Genomic DNA, 19,288 nt, shown 5'->3' on the forward strand with positions numbered 1-19,288 from the left:
CCAGTTGCTCCATCCATGGCCAGGCAGTTCACCAGATCTAAACATCATAGAAAATACATGGTCCATCATGAAGATGAAGGTCTCTGAGAAGTCCCCAACGTCATACAATAACCTGGTACAAGAAATCATGGAAGTATGGGTCACTGAAATTACGCTAGATTACTGTCAACGCTTGGCGGATTCTATGCCCAAATGGATATTAGAAGTGTTAAAAAACAAAGGACATGCTACAAAATACTAGAGTATGGAAATTATGATAATTTGTATCTATATTTGTTCAAGTAATCTTATTGTATACATTTTAAAAATAAAATGTAAAATGTCATAAATTGTATTAAGTGTGAGAGAATTAAAAATTGTGAATAATTTAAGATTTTGAGGATTTTCCAGACTTTTGGCCACCACTGTAGAAGAATGTTGTAAATTAGTTTTCATTTAGCTATTATTGTTTAGTTAAATAAATTTTAACATAATTTATCAAAGTATATATTTTTTTTAAAATTCCAAAGTCTTAAAATTTCTACATTTTTATGTTGTCCAGAGAGAGGTATATGAAATATTTTGCTGAAATTGAAAATGAGTAAGGAGCCATTTGAGTCACAACGTACTCAACTACTATGTCTTCAGCAGTCTGTCAGACCGCTCACCGAAAATAGAATTCAATAAGATTTGAAAGAACAAAGGCAAGACCTCGTGACCTTGACCACAACTGAAAGGTATGGAGAATGGTTCACTTGTGGTTAAAGATGATCATTAATAGACTGATATTCTTCTGGCCAGTAAGTAAATCAGTATTCAATAGTTTTTTTTTTTTTTTTTTTTTTTTTCAGTTGAGTCTGTAATTCTGGCTCCTAGACTAGTTTTCGCCATTTTACATGTTGAAATTTTGGTAAATGTATGTCACTTGTGGTCAGATTTTTTAGCCAACACTTAAAATTTAATTTGATTCTTAATTATTATTTTTTATTTTAGTCGATTTATCATCAATTTGCCTGAAGAAGAGCGGAATAACCTTGTGAGGGTATGCTTCCAGATAGAATTGGCACATTGGTTCTATTTGGACTTCTATTGTACAGAGGAGAACACATCTCTGAAGCCTTGTGGGATGAAGGAATTCATTACACACATGTTTCTGGTAATTAAAAAATCTTGAATGTTTAGTTACTCTGAAAACTTATGCATGAAATGACATACATGCATACTCATCAGAAATTGAATATATATCATGTATCCCTGATTGGTTCGTTTTTGTAATACATTGCAGTAGATTCCACATTGAAGCACGGTTTTGCTTTGAAGAATTACATATGAGATCAGAATATTAAAATAGCAGTAATTGAATTAACACATTCACATTTGTCACGCAATATTGATGAAAATTAAATAAAATTTACCCATTTTGCATAATTCTCAGGATACTATAGAGGCATGCATATTTTGTTTTTGACGAAAACACAAAATGTGAAATACCACATTGTAATGTTAATTTTTCATGTTTCTGAAAGGCGTGAGTGGATTTTCCTACCCTGTTTTGTCACGAAATGAACTGCAAAATGTGAAACAAACTCTTAAAAACAAAATCTAGAGTTTATTTACCAACATTACACTTTCTGAAGTTGAAATTATTCTGACAGTCATGCAATTTATGGAAAATTGATTAATTCTGCTGTAAATATTTGAGAAGTATAAATGGACCCATTTATACAGGGATAACCTTAATACTCTGGTAACTACGTAAATGTGCTATTAGAAGGGATATATTTAATGTAATAAGTGCAGTGTTTTATCATTCTCTTGTACGTGTATATGTATGTAGTACTGTGTACTGTACATGCTTTTCTTTGTTAAATAAACACATGCTTGATTATCCGCATAACCTTCGGTCCCAATTAATGCGGATAAACGACGTTGTACTGTATATTCTAAATTTTAAAACCACTTTTGATCCGATTTTTCACGGCTACAACACCAAATTTTTATTTTATTTACTGCCTTTGAACCCGAAATTAACTGTTTCTGTACCAAAATTTTGTTTTTTTATTTACCAAAAATATGTGTTTCAAAGGGAACATTTTTGCAATCCCCACAAGACACCCAGACTTCAAAGAAGTTTGGCTTACCCAGGTATTGGAAAAGTTTGGCCAGGATAGATGTTTTAATTTGAAACTCCTTCTCAGGCCCCAATATCAGTACTTCCATATCAGGTGAGCTTTAATTCAATCCTGAGATATCATGAGAATATTGTGCAGTATTTTGTGTATCCCATGAAATCTTCTGATCGTCATCGGGAATTAAATTCAAACCAATACTAATACGGCGGACCCTTTTTTGATTTGAATTTGGAATTCGAAGAGGAATTTATTCCCCCTAAAATTCCTATTGAAATCAATGTTAAAAATTCATCTCATTCAAAATTTTGAACCTTTTATTAAAGTTTCTGTTTGTTGGTATGCAGCCGCTCACCCACTTTGTGTGCAAATGTTCATTCTTGAACCCCACTAGTCAATGATTTGTGAAAGTCTTATCTGCCCTCAGTTGTCAGTTGTGATTAGTCAGGTTACACGTGTATGTAATTTTGGTGTTAATACAGTGTAATTACTTTAAACGTGCTTTCTATTTACTGGTAGTTTAATCCCTATTGTGAGAGGAATTGTTTTTTTGTTTTCACTATAGAGTCATGCACAAAACTACAGCAATTTTTACAGTAAGATCCACTGTATGTTCATTATTTTACTTTATACTGTAATACAGTAGTTTCTTTAATAATGCATGTCGATTTTGGATAATTCAAATTTTTTGCATGTTCCCTTGGAGTTTGAATTGAAGAGAGTCCACTGTACAGTGGGATCCATAAGTATTACCGTGCAAATTGTCCACCATGTTTGTTGACACAAAAGCTTCAAGAATTAAAATATAACTCGAAACAAGCTGTTGGCAAATGATGCACCAGGATACATAAAAATCCATTGCTTAAAAACGCAAAGGATGCTTGAGAAAAATTAATGAAAATAAGTCACTGACAATTTGCACGACAATACTCATGGATCCCACTGCACATGCCTACTAAGAGAGAGTAATCACTTCAAGATTGTGTTTCCTGTCAGATTTAAATAGGTGCATATCCTTTTCAGCACATTCCTTTCTTGAAACCACACTCGGAGAATCTGGACGCAGTGTTGGATCAGTGGAGAGGTTACAAGCAAGCAGTGCCGACATACGGAGCAATTGTGTTGAATGAGGATTTGACGGAACTGTTGCTCGTGCAGAGCTATTGGGCCAAGTCATCCTGGGGATTCCCCAAAGGAAAAGTCAATGAGCAGGAGGATCCATCACGTTGTGCTGTAAGAGAGGTAATTATAGCTTATTTTTCGAAATGTAAATATTATGGATGGAATTGGTTTATCAGCCTAACCTGAATTAATTTGCTGTAAGTGCCTATTTTGTTCACAGGAATTGTTTGGTAGGATTCGAGTGAACAAGTACCAGGTGCCCTCAGCCCCCTGGAGTCAGTTTGAGGCAGTGGATTGTGGTGAAACTTGCCGCCAGGTGGAAATTTGTCACTGAAATAAGGATAGCCAAAGGTCGTACGTGGGGCACTCCAGCGTTACGTATGCGACATTTCACACAAAATGTAAGAGTCTAGACATGAGATTGAATTAAAATATTCATAATGAACTGATTTCGTAGAATTATGAAGTAGTTTGTGGTGTCTGCTAAGAAACTTGAGTAAGATGGCATTGAAAGCATTAACGAAAATGTGTCACACATGTGACGCTTTAAAAATGCAGCAAAATTTGACTTCATTTTTTTGTGAAACACATAGTCTACAGAGGGTATTAATTTTTGTTCCGAAATATCTATATTATATCCGTTCACAAACATTTAACTCATTATTTTCCTGTAGTTTACGGTTATTACAAGCATAAGAAAACAGTTTTTTCTTTGTGACGTTTCAGGAGAACACACGCTCCTTTCATCAGACATTTATTTTCATTTTGACTAAAGATACAGTTATAACAATGGTTAGTAATTTTTAAACAAAAAGAATCCGTTATATAATGGATGTTGTCAATGTTACATTGTTGTAATATAGCAACTTAACTGTGAAAAAAGCAGTCTATTTTATTTTTATTTTAGAATTTTTTAAATTATGAATCCCAAATATCATCAGGTAATTCAAATTCATCATTGTTTTCACAAAGTCTCTTGATGTTTTCTGTTACATTAAATTTTAAAGATGGTGGCTTACTCCATTTGTGAAAAAGAAAACTCCACACTGGATCTATGTTACCATTTTCATTATTTAATTTATTCCAGTGTTCTTCTGCAATGAACGAGGCTTCCCAGACATTCAACTCTGTGTTTCCCGTTAATCTTTTTAAAACCCTTCTCTTTTTAATCAAATGCTTCTCTTCGATGATATGAGTTGACAAATCTAATAACTAATAAGTACTAATAACCGTAAACTACAGGAAAATAATTCTATCATGCAAGCAATGCGTACATACAAGAAAAACTAACATTTAACTCTTTATGCACTTAAAAAATAATAATTTCAACAAGGATGGTGGCAGTGGACACTGAAATTAATAGAACGAAGAAGAAAAAACAGTTTCGCGGATAAAGTGAGTACTAGTTTCTACGTATTTATATACTACCGTATCTCACTTTTCCCAATTATGAATTAATTTATTTTGTTATTTACATGCAGTAGGACCACTTTGTTGAGTGCCCCACATGCAAAACGTTTTCACGTTGATGTCAGTTTTGTTTAACATGCATATTGTCATCGTTAATCACCCTTTAGAAGCGTAAGGCAGCATGATAAATGGTTGCTTGAAGCATTTTCAAGGGAATGGTAGTGACATGCCTTGTTATGCTTGCTTTCGGCTCTTGTCGAGTCCTGATAAAACACAATATCTCGGGAATCCCCACAACCAGAAATGACGTGGGTTGCAGGAGATCGGAGTGACCAAGCATGTGGAAAACATCTGAAGATAAAATGATAATGGCGAAAGTTGGCACAAAGCAGGTCATCCAATTATTGACCAACATGCTGGGATGCTCCATCTTGCATGAAGACATGAGTGCCTAAATATCATGATTCTTGCAGGCAGGAACCACATGCTGTGCACTCCTAACAGAACACATGACAGAACGTTGAGTTGTCATATTCTCAAAGCAAAAGCCTGGTCAGAATGAAATAAAACACCAGTCAGTGATATAATCAGAATGCAGTGGCAGTTTCAGTGCCACTTTTCCACCTGGTGCACCTTTTTTTTTCTTTCTTTTGTGTGTTTGTGTCTGCATAGCCTCTGTGCAAAGTTTGACTGCAATCCATTGCTTCAAACATGTCTTGAGTTCATTAGTTCTAACCACCCAGTGCATTTCAAGTAAGAATGAGTTCTAATGTAAGTTCTTAAACATTGAACAGCACATTTTTGTAATGCCTGCTACCATCTTCAGCACACTTCCTCACATATTTTTACCTGCTTCCTTCAGGGTTTCAGAGCGGCCATTACAGTGGTTATCTTTTCCCGGTGATGCTCCAGATTCCAGATTTTCATAGCATACATGTTGAGCTGGTTTGTTTTTGTCCCATTTTATGCACAGAAATGTTAGTGAGAACTGGGCCTAGAGTTTTAAGTAGGATCTGAACCACTATGAGCCTCCACTAGATATCGAACCCATGTCTATTTGATCACTCATCCTCATCTTCACAAATAAGTAAAATTAAATCAATCAATCAAACTGCTGTGCCATCGGGGTGGCCCCCATATGGAAAATTCCATGCATCAAGATCAGGCAATCAAAGAAAGAGCATTGGGTTAAAGTGAGACGTCATTTGCGGCAGCATATCCCATACTACAAATTGGCCATTGTTTTACCTTACGTAACGAATCCTGCAAGAACGCTGGATTTTCGTGTGGATTATTTTACTTCTATGAGTTTGCAATGCTTTCTGCATGCACGTGGTTTTGTTTACAGAAGGTCTCGGGGTTGGTGATTTGAACTTTACTTCTCTTATTGCAAATCTGTCCAGCAACACTGAATATGATGCAGGTCATGTCGAATAGTCAGTTAAGCAATGAACTATTCTATTCCTGATTTTGAGGTACGTTGATCCTCTGAATGAGAGTTTGCAATAATTTTATCACAAAAACTCTGCAGTGGTTAAGATCCATAACTTTATTTTCAATAAATCTTACAAAATTAAAATATAAAATTTATTAGAAGGTAAAACTCTAGTATTATTGGTACCGATTTAAATCCATCAGTAATTGGCTTCGACACAACCCTACCTAATGTGATTATTATGTTCTCAATGTCTGGTCATGTACATATGCCAAACACAAAGCATATATGTACGCCATCTGTGATAGAGATGGTAGTGCCTCACTGTTTTTATTTGTTCCCAGGTGATGATAGTTTCAATTTTTCCCATCTGGTGGCCCTGGTACCTGTTTCTTGGGTTGTCACCTGCTATGCTTTCTGCTGGCATTTCTTATGGTTTCCATCATCTGGCAGCACTGAAGGGTGGCAATTAGCAGGTTGGCCTACACAAAATAATCTCTACTTGTAGTGTTAATTATGTTGAAATGCAGGGTACAAATACCTAATTCACCCTTGCCTGTTCATAATTGTAGGTTCTAGAAGAGACTGGATTCGACATAAGCAAGTACCTCGATAAGAACGAATACATAGAATCCACAATCAACGACCAGTTAGTTCAGTTGTATATTATTCCTGGCGTACCAAAGGACACAAAGTTTCAGCCAAGGACAAGGAACGAAATAAAAAGCGTTGAGTGGTTCCCACTTTCTGATCTCCCATCAAACAAGAAGGATATGACTCCCAAAGTTAAGATGGGTGTTGGGCCTAATTCATTTTTTATGGTGGTTCCATTTATGAAGTAAGTTTTCAGTTGTTGAATTATAATAATAAAATAATAATTATTATTATTATTACAATAGTAGCAGCAGCAGTAGCATTGTTAATGAATGTATTGCATTTTCCTTTATACTTTCCCATCTCTCCCCCAGTTAGAAGCTTATTTGAATTACTTTTTGTTATTTGAATTAGTTAGGTTTCAGTGAATTGTATTAACCCTTAGTGAAAATTCACATGTAACTATTAATACATACAGGAAATGTGCATACATATCTGCATACCTGTTTATTAAAAGCAGTTAATTTCGCTGACCGTACTGCAAGTTCCAGTGTGTGTGCATGGTGGCAGTGTTCACTGAAATTAATAAACAGATATGCACATACATAATCCCGTTTCATGTGTATATTAATACCTTACCATGTCTAAATTCTTGCAACACCTATGTAGTTACATAAGGACAGGTATAAGAGTAAATTTTCCAACCCTTAATTGTATTTGGTACTCATTTGCAAAATGTAGGGAGAACACTTGGTTTCATTTCTTTACTTACACTAGCTGACACTTTCCTTGCATTTGGATCATTTGCGGGATTCCCAAAAATGCCATGCAGCACTTTTGCAGAATCTCATTATCCTTGAAGTCGTGCAAAATTTTTAATGTCCATTGGTTTTGCACCAATATTATCAAAAAAAAAAAAGAAAAAAAAAAGTATTTTGTGATTACCTAAGTGGCATTCTGAATTTTTGAATATTTTGAAGTAAAACTCTGATGCTTACAACTGGAGTGGATTCTCCCACTAATATTAATCAGTATTTTGATTAACTGTTACAATATTCAAGCATCGGTTCAAAATTGAATCAGCTCAGCTATTTTATTAATCATATTCCGTCCAAAAGCTTCAGTTGAAATTTTACCTAGAAATAAAAAAAAATCGTCAGTGAGACAGTGGGAAAAATGTTAAATACGTGTTCTTAAATGTTTCCAAGAAACTCTCCCAAAAAAAGTGATTGTTGTTTTTCTGAGACCAAATTTATGAGAATAATTAAATTTGTTTAGTGTACTGTAGTACAGTTTGAAAATTCCCTCAAAAAACCTTAGCCCTTAATTATGTGCACAAAGATGGCAGTATTTTCTTGAATTAGTTTTGTATTAGATACAAAATTTACTAATGCACCTACTGATAATCAATATTCTACTGATCCGAAATAAAATTCCAGGTGTACCTTGAATGTTCCATAAAAGGTTCATTTAACTCTCTCATTGACGTATGTAACCAGATAATGCCAATGGGGTTTTCCTTTGAAAAGGAACTACATATTTAGATATTTACTGTACAAAAACAACTACTCAAGTGAAATTTAGAAATTTCGCACTTCCGCATTGCACAATTTAATGATCAAATCATATCAATTTTGAAGATCCACTGTCTTCATTCACTGAAGGGTACGGCGTTTGGAGCGGATATGGTACTTCGTCACTGCTTTGTTTGTTCCCAGGTGGCGGTAGTTGCTAATTCTTCTGTTCGGCGGCGCTGACGTGTGCATCCTGGTTTGCGTCGTCTCCTTCCTGTTGTCCTGTGGCACTGCCACCGGGTTGTGGTTTGGGGCTGGGTCGTGCTGCTCGGTGCGGTGGAGTTCCTGGTTGATTCCTCTAAGAATCATAGTGGCCGGCGTCAATCAACCCAGTGTTTACCTGACCAAATGGCTCCTCCAGAAACTGACCGCTCACAATGACAAACTTACCTACTGCCTAAAGAACAACCTTGAGGGAAAAAAAATTGTCACCTCCTTCGTCAAAGCCAACAACTTTAAACTAGCCAGCATAGACGTAGTGTTTATGTACTCCTCCATTCCAATCAGCCTTGCACTTGATTCTACCAGAACATGGCTCCTCAGCAATGGCACACCCCCATTTGTAACAGATGAAATCTGCAACCTCCTACAAGCCTGCCTCACCCACAACTATTTCCAGTTCAAAGACAGTTTCTTCCACCAGACAGGAGGCCTAGCGATGGGCAAACCCCTATCTTCACCCCTATCCAACATTGTACTACAAGTGGCTACTCACCCAACCAGAGTTTGCACATTTTAGATACAGAAGATATGTCGATGACACCCTAGTCATTACAAACAGAAAGAGGACTTAAACCATCTCCTTACTGCCCTCAACAACGTACATTCTAACATAAATTTCACCGTTGAAAAGGAAGAAAATGGCTACCACAATTTTCTCGACCTAAGCATCCAACGACACCAAGACAAATTCATCACATCCATATACAGGAAACCAGGTTGGGGCACCCAGTACATCCATGCCAAATCCAACCACCCACCAAACCAGAAAGCTGGAGTATAGATGAACTTCTACAGAAGAGCCTTCACACACAGCTGCACAGAAGACTACCTCCAAGATGAAATAGCATGCGTAACCAAAATAGGACTACACAATGGTTACACTGAACGCCAGCTACCATGTGGTGTGCAAAAGCGTTAGCCCAGCTCAGACACTCACAAAGACAGTGATAACCCGAAACCAAAATCCCAAACCCAAATGGATCGCTTTTCCATACCACCCCACCACATCAGGCAAATTTGCCAAGGCCCTCAAACCCTTCAACATCCGACTGGCACACAAACCCATATCCCAAATCGGAAGAGCACTACCCAACTTCAAGAGATACTACCTACCCAAACTTGCATCCACTGGTGTCTCCAGGGCCACATGCCAATGCCACAACAGCTACATTGGTAGAACCATCCGCACTGTTAGAACAGATTGAAGAACACTTAAAAGATGTCAAAAAAGACACTCTCAAAATCAGGCCTTTCCCAACACCTCCACATCCATACTTCACCCAACCGGCTCTGTCATAGAAAACACTGTCAAAGAAACCCATGCTATCGTCCAACAGAAACCAGCACTGAACCTGGGACAATGGACAGACACACCCAACTTGGCTCCCCGACCTGAAAAAGAAAAGATGTGGTGCGCATACTCGACCCCCCCTGCAGCCACTTGGGGAACAGGAACTGCACCGCACCGAGCAGCACGGCACAGCCACCCAACCACTACCCGGCAGCCCCACCAGACAGCAGGAAGCAGATGACGCAAACCAGAATGCACACGTCAGCGCTGCCAAACGGAAGAATTAGCAACTACCGCTGCCCAGGAACAAACAATGCAGTGACGTGGTACCATCTGTGCTCCAGATGTCGTACCCTTCAGTGAATGAAGACAGTGGATCTTCGAAATTAATAGGATTTAACCATTAAATTGTGCAATGCGGAAGTGCGAAATTTTGTAAGTAATTTTAAACTGCGTTTACTGCATCCATCATAAATAACACTTATGTGTTCTTCATAAAAGTAGTAACATAATGGTAGAATATTGCACTAAATTACAGACTACAGTGGAACCCTGATTTTACATTTTCCTGCATTATACATTCAATCTTGATGGTCTTAACATAAAATGTTATAATATTTTCCTTGATTTTACATTTTACTGCATTTTAAGTTTTTTTCAGTGTGGTGCCTTGAAAAATGTAAAATCAAAATTGCACTGTATTTATAAATATCAGATCAGTAATATTACGGATAAAACTGCCAGTACCAAGTATCAATTGAACGGCTCGGGTGTAAAACATGGTAAGTGACATTTTGGTCATTTCTGAATTTATTAATAAAGAAATTGTTTTCACGTTGTGTTTAGCAATTTCAGAAGGCTTCACAGAGTACAATGCAAATTGTATGACATGGCAATTTCACTGGAAAATTGAACGATGGCACATTTTACTTTGTAACTCAAGAATGATGAAAATATCACCATGTTTTACCCGAGCCCTTCAATTGATCTGTCCCATTTCCAATAATAATGATAAAGAATTTGGGATAGTGTGGCTATAAGGGGAAATTGGAGGGGGCCATTGTAAGATATATTTGAAATAGTAATGTACTAGGTTTTGAATACTCTGGAAAAAGTGTCTGGATTCTGTAAAACTCAGTGAAAATATGGTACTTTAGTATTATACAGACTTCCTCTAACCTAACCTAAAATTGTATGATTTATATTTTGTAAACTTTCAAATACAGTGTTCCTATTCTGTCCACAAGTGTTTTTTTTTTGCTTTCCCAGAAAACAGACGGTCTGAAATGAGGTAGTCTGTATAATACTAAAGTACCGAAAATACATTTAATGTTCACGTAAGAACTTTGCATTTCAACAATATTTTTTTTTACATCTTCATAACTAAAAAATAAACATGTCCAATTTTTCCAATGCATTCATTTTCATTGTATTTTGATTGCAGAAGACTGAAAAGGTGGATATTTGAAAAGCAACAAAAAAGTGCGCAGAACATGAGGAGGCATCGCCACAAGTCTTTGAGTGACGTGGATATCGGCATGCACAAGAACAAGAAACAGCAACAGTTTGCTCAGGCTATTCAGGTAAATAATTTCATATTAAATGCTCATATTTTAAAGTACATTGTTTTCACACTGCACGGTTTGTTTTCACACTGCGCGGTTCTCACAGCCTAGTACTTTTAGGTTTAATCTCCAGTTGAGACTAGCCCAATTCTGTCAAATAATTTACCTTTTGAGTTTACATATTTGGTCTAGGAATTAATTCGTGCGGTTGTTACGCACACATTGAAGCTGTAGTTCAAACACAAAATACATAAATACCTTAAGAAAAATATTGTCCATCGCGAGCCACCACTTTCGCCCATCTGTCAGGCAAGTTACGGATTCCGTGGCGAAAGAAGTCCTCATCCTTTGAAGCGATCCAGTCAGAGACCCATTTTTCGATATCTTCTGAAGAAGTGAACCGCTGTCCAATCAAATTGTTATTCATGCAATCGAACAAGTAGTAGTCCGAAGGAGCAACGTCTGGTGAATACGGCGGGTGGGGTAAAACTTCCCATCCGACATTTTCTAAATAGGTTTTGACCGGTTTTGCAACATGTGGGCGAGCGTTATCATGTTGAAAAATAAGTTTATCATGTCTGTTCTCCCATTCTGGTCGTTTCCTGGCCAGAGCTTGCTTCAAACGCATTAATTGTCGTCGATAACATTCTCCATTAATAGTTTCAACCGGTTGCAGCAGCTCATAGTACACCACACCTTTCATATCCCACCATATGCACAGCATAACCTTTGCACAGTGAATATCTCGTTTCGGCTGTGATGGACCTGGTTCATTTGGCTTCACCCAGGCCTTTTTCGTTTCGGGTTCTCGTAACGGATCCACTTCTCATCGCCAGTAACAATGCGATGCAAAAACCCCTTTCTTTTCTGTCTTTCAAGCAGCAATTCGCAAATGGTTCTTCGTCTTTCAACGTCTCGGTCTTTCAATTCATGTGGAACCCATGGCTTCGAGGCGTTTGGAAACTGTTGTTTGATCAACGCCTAATGCTTCTGCAAGTTCTTCCTGCGTTTGACACGAATCGTGATCGAGCAATGCTCTCAATTCTTCGTCCAATTTTTTTTGGCTGTCCAGGTCGCTCTTGGTCTTCCAGGCCGAAATCACCACTTCTAAACCGTGCAAACCACTTCTGACACGTTCGCTCAGCTAGCGCATGGTCACCATACATACACTTCCACCAAAATATGATGACTTTCGGTAGCACTTTTCTGCATGTTAAAGTAATGAAGCAGAACACCCCGCAAAAACACTTTATCTGGCACGAACTGTGCCATGTTCAGTTGACTACAAAATGCTGTTGTTGACGCGTCAATCAACTGCCCTATACTACGAACGATGCGCACTGACAGGAGTTTTCAACGCATGTGTGGATACACGGAACTGTGGGACGATACGCTTGTTACGCCATCTCTTGTCCAGACGCACAAATTAATTCCTAGATCAAATACATGCTGTTTTCCGATTCAACAACTTTGTTGCAATTCATCCTCAAGGAGTTTTCTGTCTTCTTGCTCTTGTTATCATCTCTTAGAATAATCCTCTGTGAGGCTCTTGTTGTGCCCTGTCTGGGTGCATTTATTATTGTACTTGCACTAATTTAATTTCATTACCTTTCGTTTTTACTTTTAATAACAATGGTAATACTATTGGTCCTTGTTTCTATTAAGAAATGCTACATTTGCTGCCCAAGGTAGTTTGTTTATACACTAAAATCTAGAGTGCTGCAATGAGCATTTTTCGCTCGAGCAGCAAATAGTTTGCATGGACAATCCTAGATAGCGTACGAAATAGACACTCACATGCTCGAAGCCCAGTAGTAACCATAATTTGTCTGTTGCATTGAACCCTCAAATATGGATCGTGAAGTGAAGGATGCAGTGAAATTGAAACTTAAGCTCTGTGTTAAAATGCAATTTAGTCTATCTTAGCAATACATAGCGATAAATGTAAATGAATAGTTGATTATGGGCTAAAACTACCAGCGCAAATTTTTACACATACATTTCTATGATTATTGTCACATTGATATGATATTTGATTCTATACATTTATCATGCTTGAGCGACTAGAACGAGTACGTATTATTGAGCTAAAGTGATCGCATGCAGAACTCCATTAAAACACTTTACATGTGACATTTCCACCATATGTCAGGGTGTTCCTTAGTTTAGTTTTCCGTCTGAGGAAGAGGGCTATAAGCAGTGGCCTTCTAATAAGGCACCTAAAATTCACCTCACTTCCCGTGGTAACTGAAACGGCGCTGTGGCACCTGGAGCCTCATCCAGTATAATCCTCTGTGGGGTCGTGTTCTGCCCTTCTGTGTGCTGAGTGGTCCTTTACAGCATCGGCTTTTAACCTAGGTAAGTAGGTTTTAGTCGAGACAGTCCACACTTCAATTGGAAAATGTTAGCTGATGGGGTGTTTGGGTCGAGCTGAGGAGATGCTTGTATGGTTTAACAGGGTGGCATTAATACAACTGGGAGCATGCTTTGCGAAAATTTTGCACCCTCCCCCCACTCTCAGTACTTGAGACAATATAGTTTTATTTTTTTGTTAAGTAATGAATGAAAATTTGTTTTAGTTGAGGGACTTCTCCCCATATTGTGTGATGGTAAAAATAGCCTATGTGTTGATGTGTCAATACTTTAAAAATCAATCAATCAATCTGCCTGTCTGAGGAAGACCCTAATATAGGATGGAAACATCACATGTAAAGTTGCTGACCAAGGCAGTTTATTAAGATTTAGAAACACTTTACATGTAATGTTTCTACCCTCTATCAGGGCTATCCGCAGAGAAAGAACTAAGTGGATGGTGGCAGAGGCCACCGAAATTAATAGAACATTATTAATAGTAATTATTGTAGATTAGGCACACACAGGAGATGTACTACGTAGAAATTTTCAGTGAAAAATGCAGGCTCGGCCAGGACTCGAACCTGGGTCTCTGACATACCGTGCCATTGCTCTAACCACGGAGTTCGAGTCCTGGTCGAGCCTGCATTTTTCACTGAAAATTTCTACGTAGTACATCTCCTGTGTGTGCCTAATCTACAACAATTAACATCTCTACGCTGGGAGGAACCAGGCAACATTGAAGTCTGCTGTGTTTCAACAGCAGCAGATCCCGTTGTGGTAGCACTGGCAGAGACGATTCCACGCAGGTAAAGCAGCAACAGCAAAAAATCAGGCAAGGCCAAACCGGCTTGGTAGCTCAGTGGTTAGAGCAATGGCACGGTATGCCAGAGACCTGGGTTCGAGTCCTGGTCGAGCCTGCATTTTTTGCTGAAAATGCATACGATTTACAAGTAAGTTTCGCGGAAATCGTTTTAGTACTCACTCACGTCTTCTAATTTTCAACCGCGTTTTCTATTCCCTATAACATGAAAAAAGAACTAATCTTTAAAAAAAATTATGTAAAAGTGTTCTTAGTGCATAAAAATACTGCCTTAGTCAGCAACTGTAGTGTTTTTGATAACAAATACTCTGGGTGGATTTTTCCATATAAATATTGCACACCACCTGCTATCATTGTAAAAAAAAAAAAAAAAAAAAAAAGGTAAAGGTAAAGTGCTCCCCTGTGTTATGCACCACACCATGAAGGCATATAGGGGGTGTGGGGTTAGGGCCACACATTTTCTTGATCACGGCCGAAGATGGGTTGATGTAATCAGCACCACGCCCTTGGCTACCTTTACACCCCAGAGTTTCCTCCAAGTACCCACTTTATAGGATGCTGGGTGGGTGCCAGTGGAAAAAATCCCAGTTCTCCACCGCCTGCTATCATTGTGCAGTTACTTATTGCCTGCTATTATGAACTGGAAGCCTGTAATATTTATTACAATGACCTCTTTTTGGATGCAATTTTAGATTTATTTCGTACATCTGAGTAACTTTCGAACAAAATTTGTAACAAATCTCACTTTTCACTGTTCATACAGAATGAAATGATGGACTTCCAGTCTATGAAGCAACAAAGTGTGGCCAATTCACCACCTCCTCGGAACATTCGAAGACAGGAGAATGGTAGAGGACACAAGTTGGGCATAAAAAGACAACTATTTAGTGGTAAGTATTATTGGTTATATATAAAGAATCAAAATTCATTACACAAATTGAACACATCTCAAAATAAAATATTATACAAAATAACAATTTTACCTATGTGAAATTCAAGGAAGTTGAAACCTTAAAGTCTTCTTGCAATTGTGTCTGGTGGTATTGTACTGTCTGTAGAAATTGTGCTTGAAACAGTGGAGTATTATACACCCAGATTTGAGAAAAAGCAAGGGGAATGAAAAAAGAGAGAGAAACTCGTCAGTGGGAGGGGGGGGGGGAGACCTAGCTAGAGCAAGTGTCTCTCCCTCCCTCTCACTCTTTCTGAGATGAGCTCAATCCTGTCAAGTAATTTAATATTGGAGTTTACATTTATCTTATTTTACAGCTGAAAGACTGTGTTGCTACAGGAAACAATTATGGGCTGAAACTGCCAATTAAGCATTGTGTATATTTTCTACTTTTATCCCCTCATCATTCTAGTTATTAAAGCAAATGAAATTCTATGTCAGTAAAATTGTATTCATGTGTAACCATGCTGCTTAAAAAAAAGTGTTTAGCAGTTTCAAAAAGGATTATTTTATTTAATTAGAAGGTTATATTACTGAGTTAACTGTTCATTATAGGGCTGAATCCTCTGATCAGTTGGATATTAAATATTAATCCTAATATTATGCTTAAGAGTGCAAGAGTTTGTGCTACTGGGATGATCACTAATATGTTTTATGCAGTTTTATTTTACTAAATCACCGACTGAATATTTAATATTAGTTACTTCTCATATCTCTCTCTCTCTCACTGTGCACTTGCATAGCAGGAAATTTTTACTTGGGGGGGGGGGGGGCTGGAATTGTAAAGGAATATTACCTAGCTGCGTTCTATGTATTTCATAATTTCCATTTTTAACCTTTGTCCTAAATTTTGTGCAGCCTGCCCCTGCGGCGGAGTGGTTCATCATGCTACAACACCAGAGATCTAGGGTTTGCAAATTCTGGCCTGTGCATGAATGTTTGTGCGTGTCCATTAGTGTTGGGTGATATATCACGATATTGAAAAAAATATCATCCAGGTGATATCAAGTAGACTATATTTTGGTGATATATATTGTGTCTGCGATATATCATCACAATATTTGTCTATATGTATATCAGGTCAACGATATACCATCACAATATTTGTCGATATATATTGTGTTGGCAATATATTGTCATGATATTTTAGTGATATACACAGTGCGGCAATTTGAAATCGAGACTGGTGCTGTAAAAAATAAACAAGTCTTCATAGAAAGTTACTTGCCTTGCATCATTCAAAGTAGGACCCTCCTGCATCCACACATCATAGCACAATGCCTACCAGTGCATAGAAAGATTGCTGGAATTTGTTTTTTGTAATGCTGTTTAACATCCATGTCGTAGACATCTTGATTGTTGATTCATCATAAAAGTATGAACCTTTCAGTGCAGATTTTGGTTTAGGAAATAAAAAATAATCACACGGAGCCAGACCCGGTGAGTAGGCAGGGTGTGACAACACACGGAGTCGATTTAGGGCCCAAAAGTTCTTCTCAATTACAGTCTTGTGACTTGGGGCACTGTCATGAAGCAGACGCCAGCTGCAATCATCCCGAACTCGCCTCACAGTGTTATTCCTTGCACCAAACGTTTCAGTACCTCAAGATAAAATGCAGCAGTAACAGTCTGTCTGAAATTTCAGTATTCAGTAATGATTATCCTCACTTTCTCAACCAATTTGGTTTGGTTTTGGTTTTGCTTGTCGTGTTCAATTGGCTCCCGTCCTTTACTGAAACGTCTGAGCCATTCAAATACACGCGTACAGGATAAACAATTGTCCCTATAGACTTGCTACAACATGCCAAACGTTTCCGCAGCAGGTTTACCCAAGAGTGCACAAAACTTGATGTTTGCGCTTTGTTCCATGTTGAAATCACGATGCACTTTCACGACACGTGCCCACATTCCACAAAGCAACAAGCGGCAATGTCGCTCAAGGTCAATGAGCTCTGCGTCGATTGTTCGTGAGATACCTGTTACTTGTTCACACCACAGATAGCTTGCACAGTGGCACCACTTACAGAGAGAAAAAAAAATCAGTCTCGATTTCAAATTGCCGCGCTGTGTATATCATGTCAGCGATATTTGTCATGATATTTGGCGATATATTGCCGATATCATATGAAAAAAATATTGTATCATATCATCTGTGATGAAATATCGTGATATCAAATTTCCAATATCATCCATCCCTAGTGTCCATTCATCAATTTCATCATGTAATCACTCATCCCCATCTTCGCAAATTAGCCAAAAGTGGCACAAAAAGTGAAGTAAAATAAAGCAAATCCATCAATCAACTAAAGGTCGTTCAGACAAAAAATTGTAATCAGGAGTCATTTTAAGACAGGGGTTTCAGTTACCACTTTTTTTTTATTATCCTGAGTTCTTTATTACTGCTTCAATTTGAAAACTTTGATTTTCTCAATATTTTTGGAGGTGCTGTATACCCCAAGGCCCCCCCCCCTTACCTCATCCCCTGCATGCATGTAACAAGAGAGAAAAAGAGGACTAAGTGTGTAGTATTGCTCAGCCTTAAGTAATTAATATACAGAATTTTGTAACCTATTCATCACTTTCCTATTGTTTTCTGTGCATTCTGTAGGTGATGATGAAAAAGGACGGTCGAAGCAGAGCCACCTACCAGGCAACAGTGGAAACTACAGCCAAGCCCACAACCAGCCCGCGAATAATAATATTCTACATTTTCACTCTCCATCATGGTTGAACTTTAAGTTTGATCACCTTGCTATAATGGAGTGTTTTGCTTAAGTGTAAGGTGAAAACTTTAGTGAAAGTTTTATTTTTAAGCCATTGTAACTCTATACAAGTTTATATTCATTTTCTGCGATGTGTTTTGAAGGAACAAGATATGTTTTATATTGCAAATGTATGAGGATTTCATGCAGTATTTGTGACAACACCTTTACATATGTTTTTATGCCATTTTAAAATTTACATGAAATGTATGTATATATATATATATTAGTTTGTATCAATGTGAAATGATCATCATGAATTATAGTAATGTATGTAATTGTCTATCTGTGAAGGCAAACAAATTATGAAGAACTTCGTTAATTATTGTTATATGGTCGTAGCATCATATGTTTTTTTTCTTTATTTGAAGGAGAAAGTTTGTTTAAAAAATATCATTCACAATCATGTAATTATAGATATGTGTATCAGATAAGTATAATTGTCAATAATGTTAACAGGGTTTGCACTAACCTGGAACTGAAAAAATGCAGAGAAATAAAAACAAATCATGGAATATCAAATACAAATGTTGTAGGTACAGTGGGATGCACAAATATTTCCCAGAAAATTGTCCAGGGCTACTTTCATTAATTTTCTCTTGCATCTTGCATGTTTTTCAGGAATGAAATTTTTAAAGTTGCTAGTGCAGATGTTTGGCAGAAGCTTGCTTGACATTTTGTTTCAATTCTTTCAAAAGAAATAGAATAAACATGGGAATGGAAAATTTGCTTTGTAATACTTATGCATTCCACTGTACTATGAATATAAATTCCCATTGGTTACTAGTAATTTGGGGTAAGTCAGTGTGTTCCCAATCTGGAAAGCAACAAAAATGAAAATTGGTCAGGGAAATGCTAAGGTAAATGTGATTGTGTTCCCAACAGCCAATAGCTTCAATCTTCCATTTATTTCCTCCCAGTCAACTTAAGTTAGGCTACAGTCATGGCCACTTCCCAGTTGTAATGATTCCATTGAAAGTCAGTGGGTTTGTTAGAACCCAGAAGTGTCCATACTGTATGTGAACCTGTAGTTTTTTGCTACAAGCCCAACAGGTTAAGTGAAGCAAAGCTGATACTGTTT

At 37.5% G+C, this 19,288-nt stretch overlaps 1 protein-coding gene across 1 annotated transcript in view; it reads left to right on the forward strand.

The window, feature by feature from the left end:
• DCP2 (decapping mRNA 2) overlaps positions 1–18,744 on the forward strand; it is a 28,024-nt gene extending 9,280 nt beyond the window's left edge. The window contains exons 3-8 of the mRNA XM_083141374.1: positions 973–1,135; positions 3,132–3,350; positions 6,648–6,913; positions 11,201–11,339; positions 15,260–15,386; positions 18,054–18,744. Coding sequence (XP_082997500.1) covers positions 973–1,135; positions 3,132–3,350; positions 6,648–6,913; positions 11,201–11,339; positions 15,260–15,386; positions 18,054–18,220 — 1,081 coding nt within the window. The 3' untranslated portion in view covers positions 18,221–18,744. The remainder of the gene's footprint in view (positions 1–972; positions 1,136–3,131; positions 3,351–6,647; positions 6,914–11,200; positions 11,340–15,259; positions 15,387–18,053) is intronic.
• The last annotated feature ends 544 nt before the right edge of the window (positions 18,745–19,288 follow it).

Source organism: Lepisma saccharinum, chromosome 19 (genome assembly GCF_977018435.1).
Source record: "Lepisma saccharinum chromosome 19, izLepSacc3.1, whole genome shotgun sequence".
Classification (NCBI taxonomy): Eukaryota; Metazoa; Arthropoda; class Insecta; order Zygentoma; family Lepismatidae; genus Lepisma; species Lepisma saccharinum.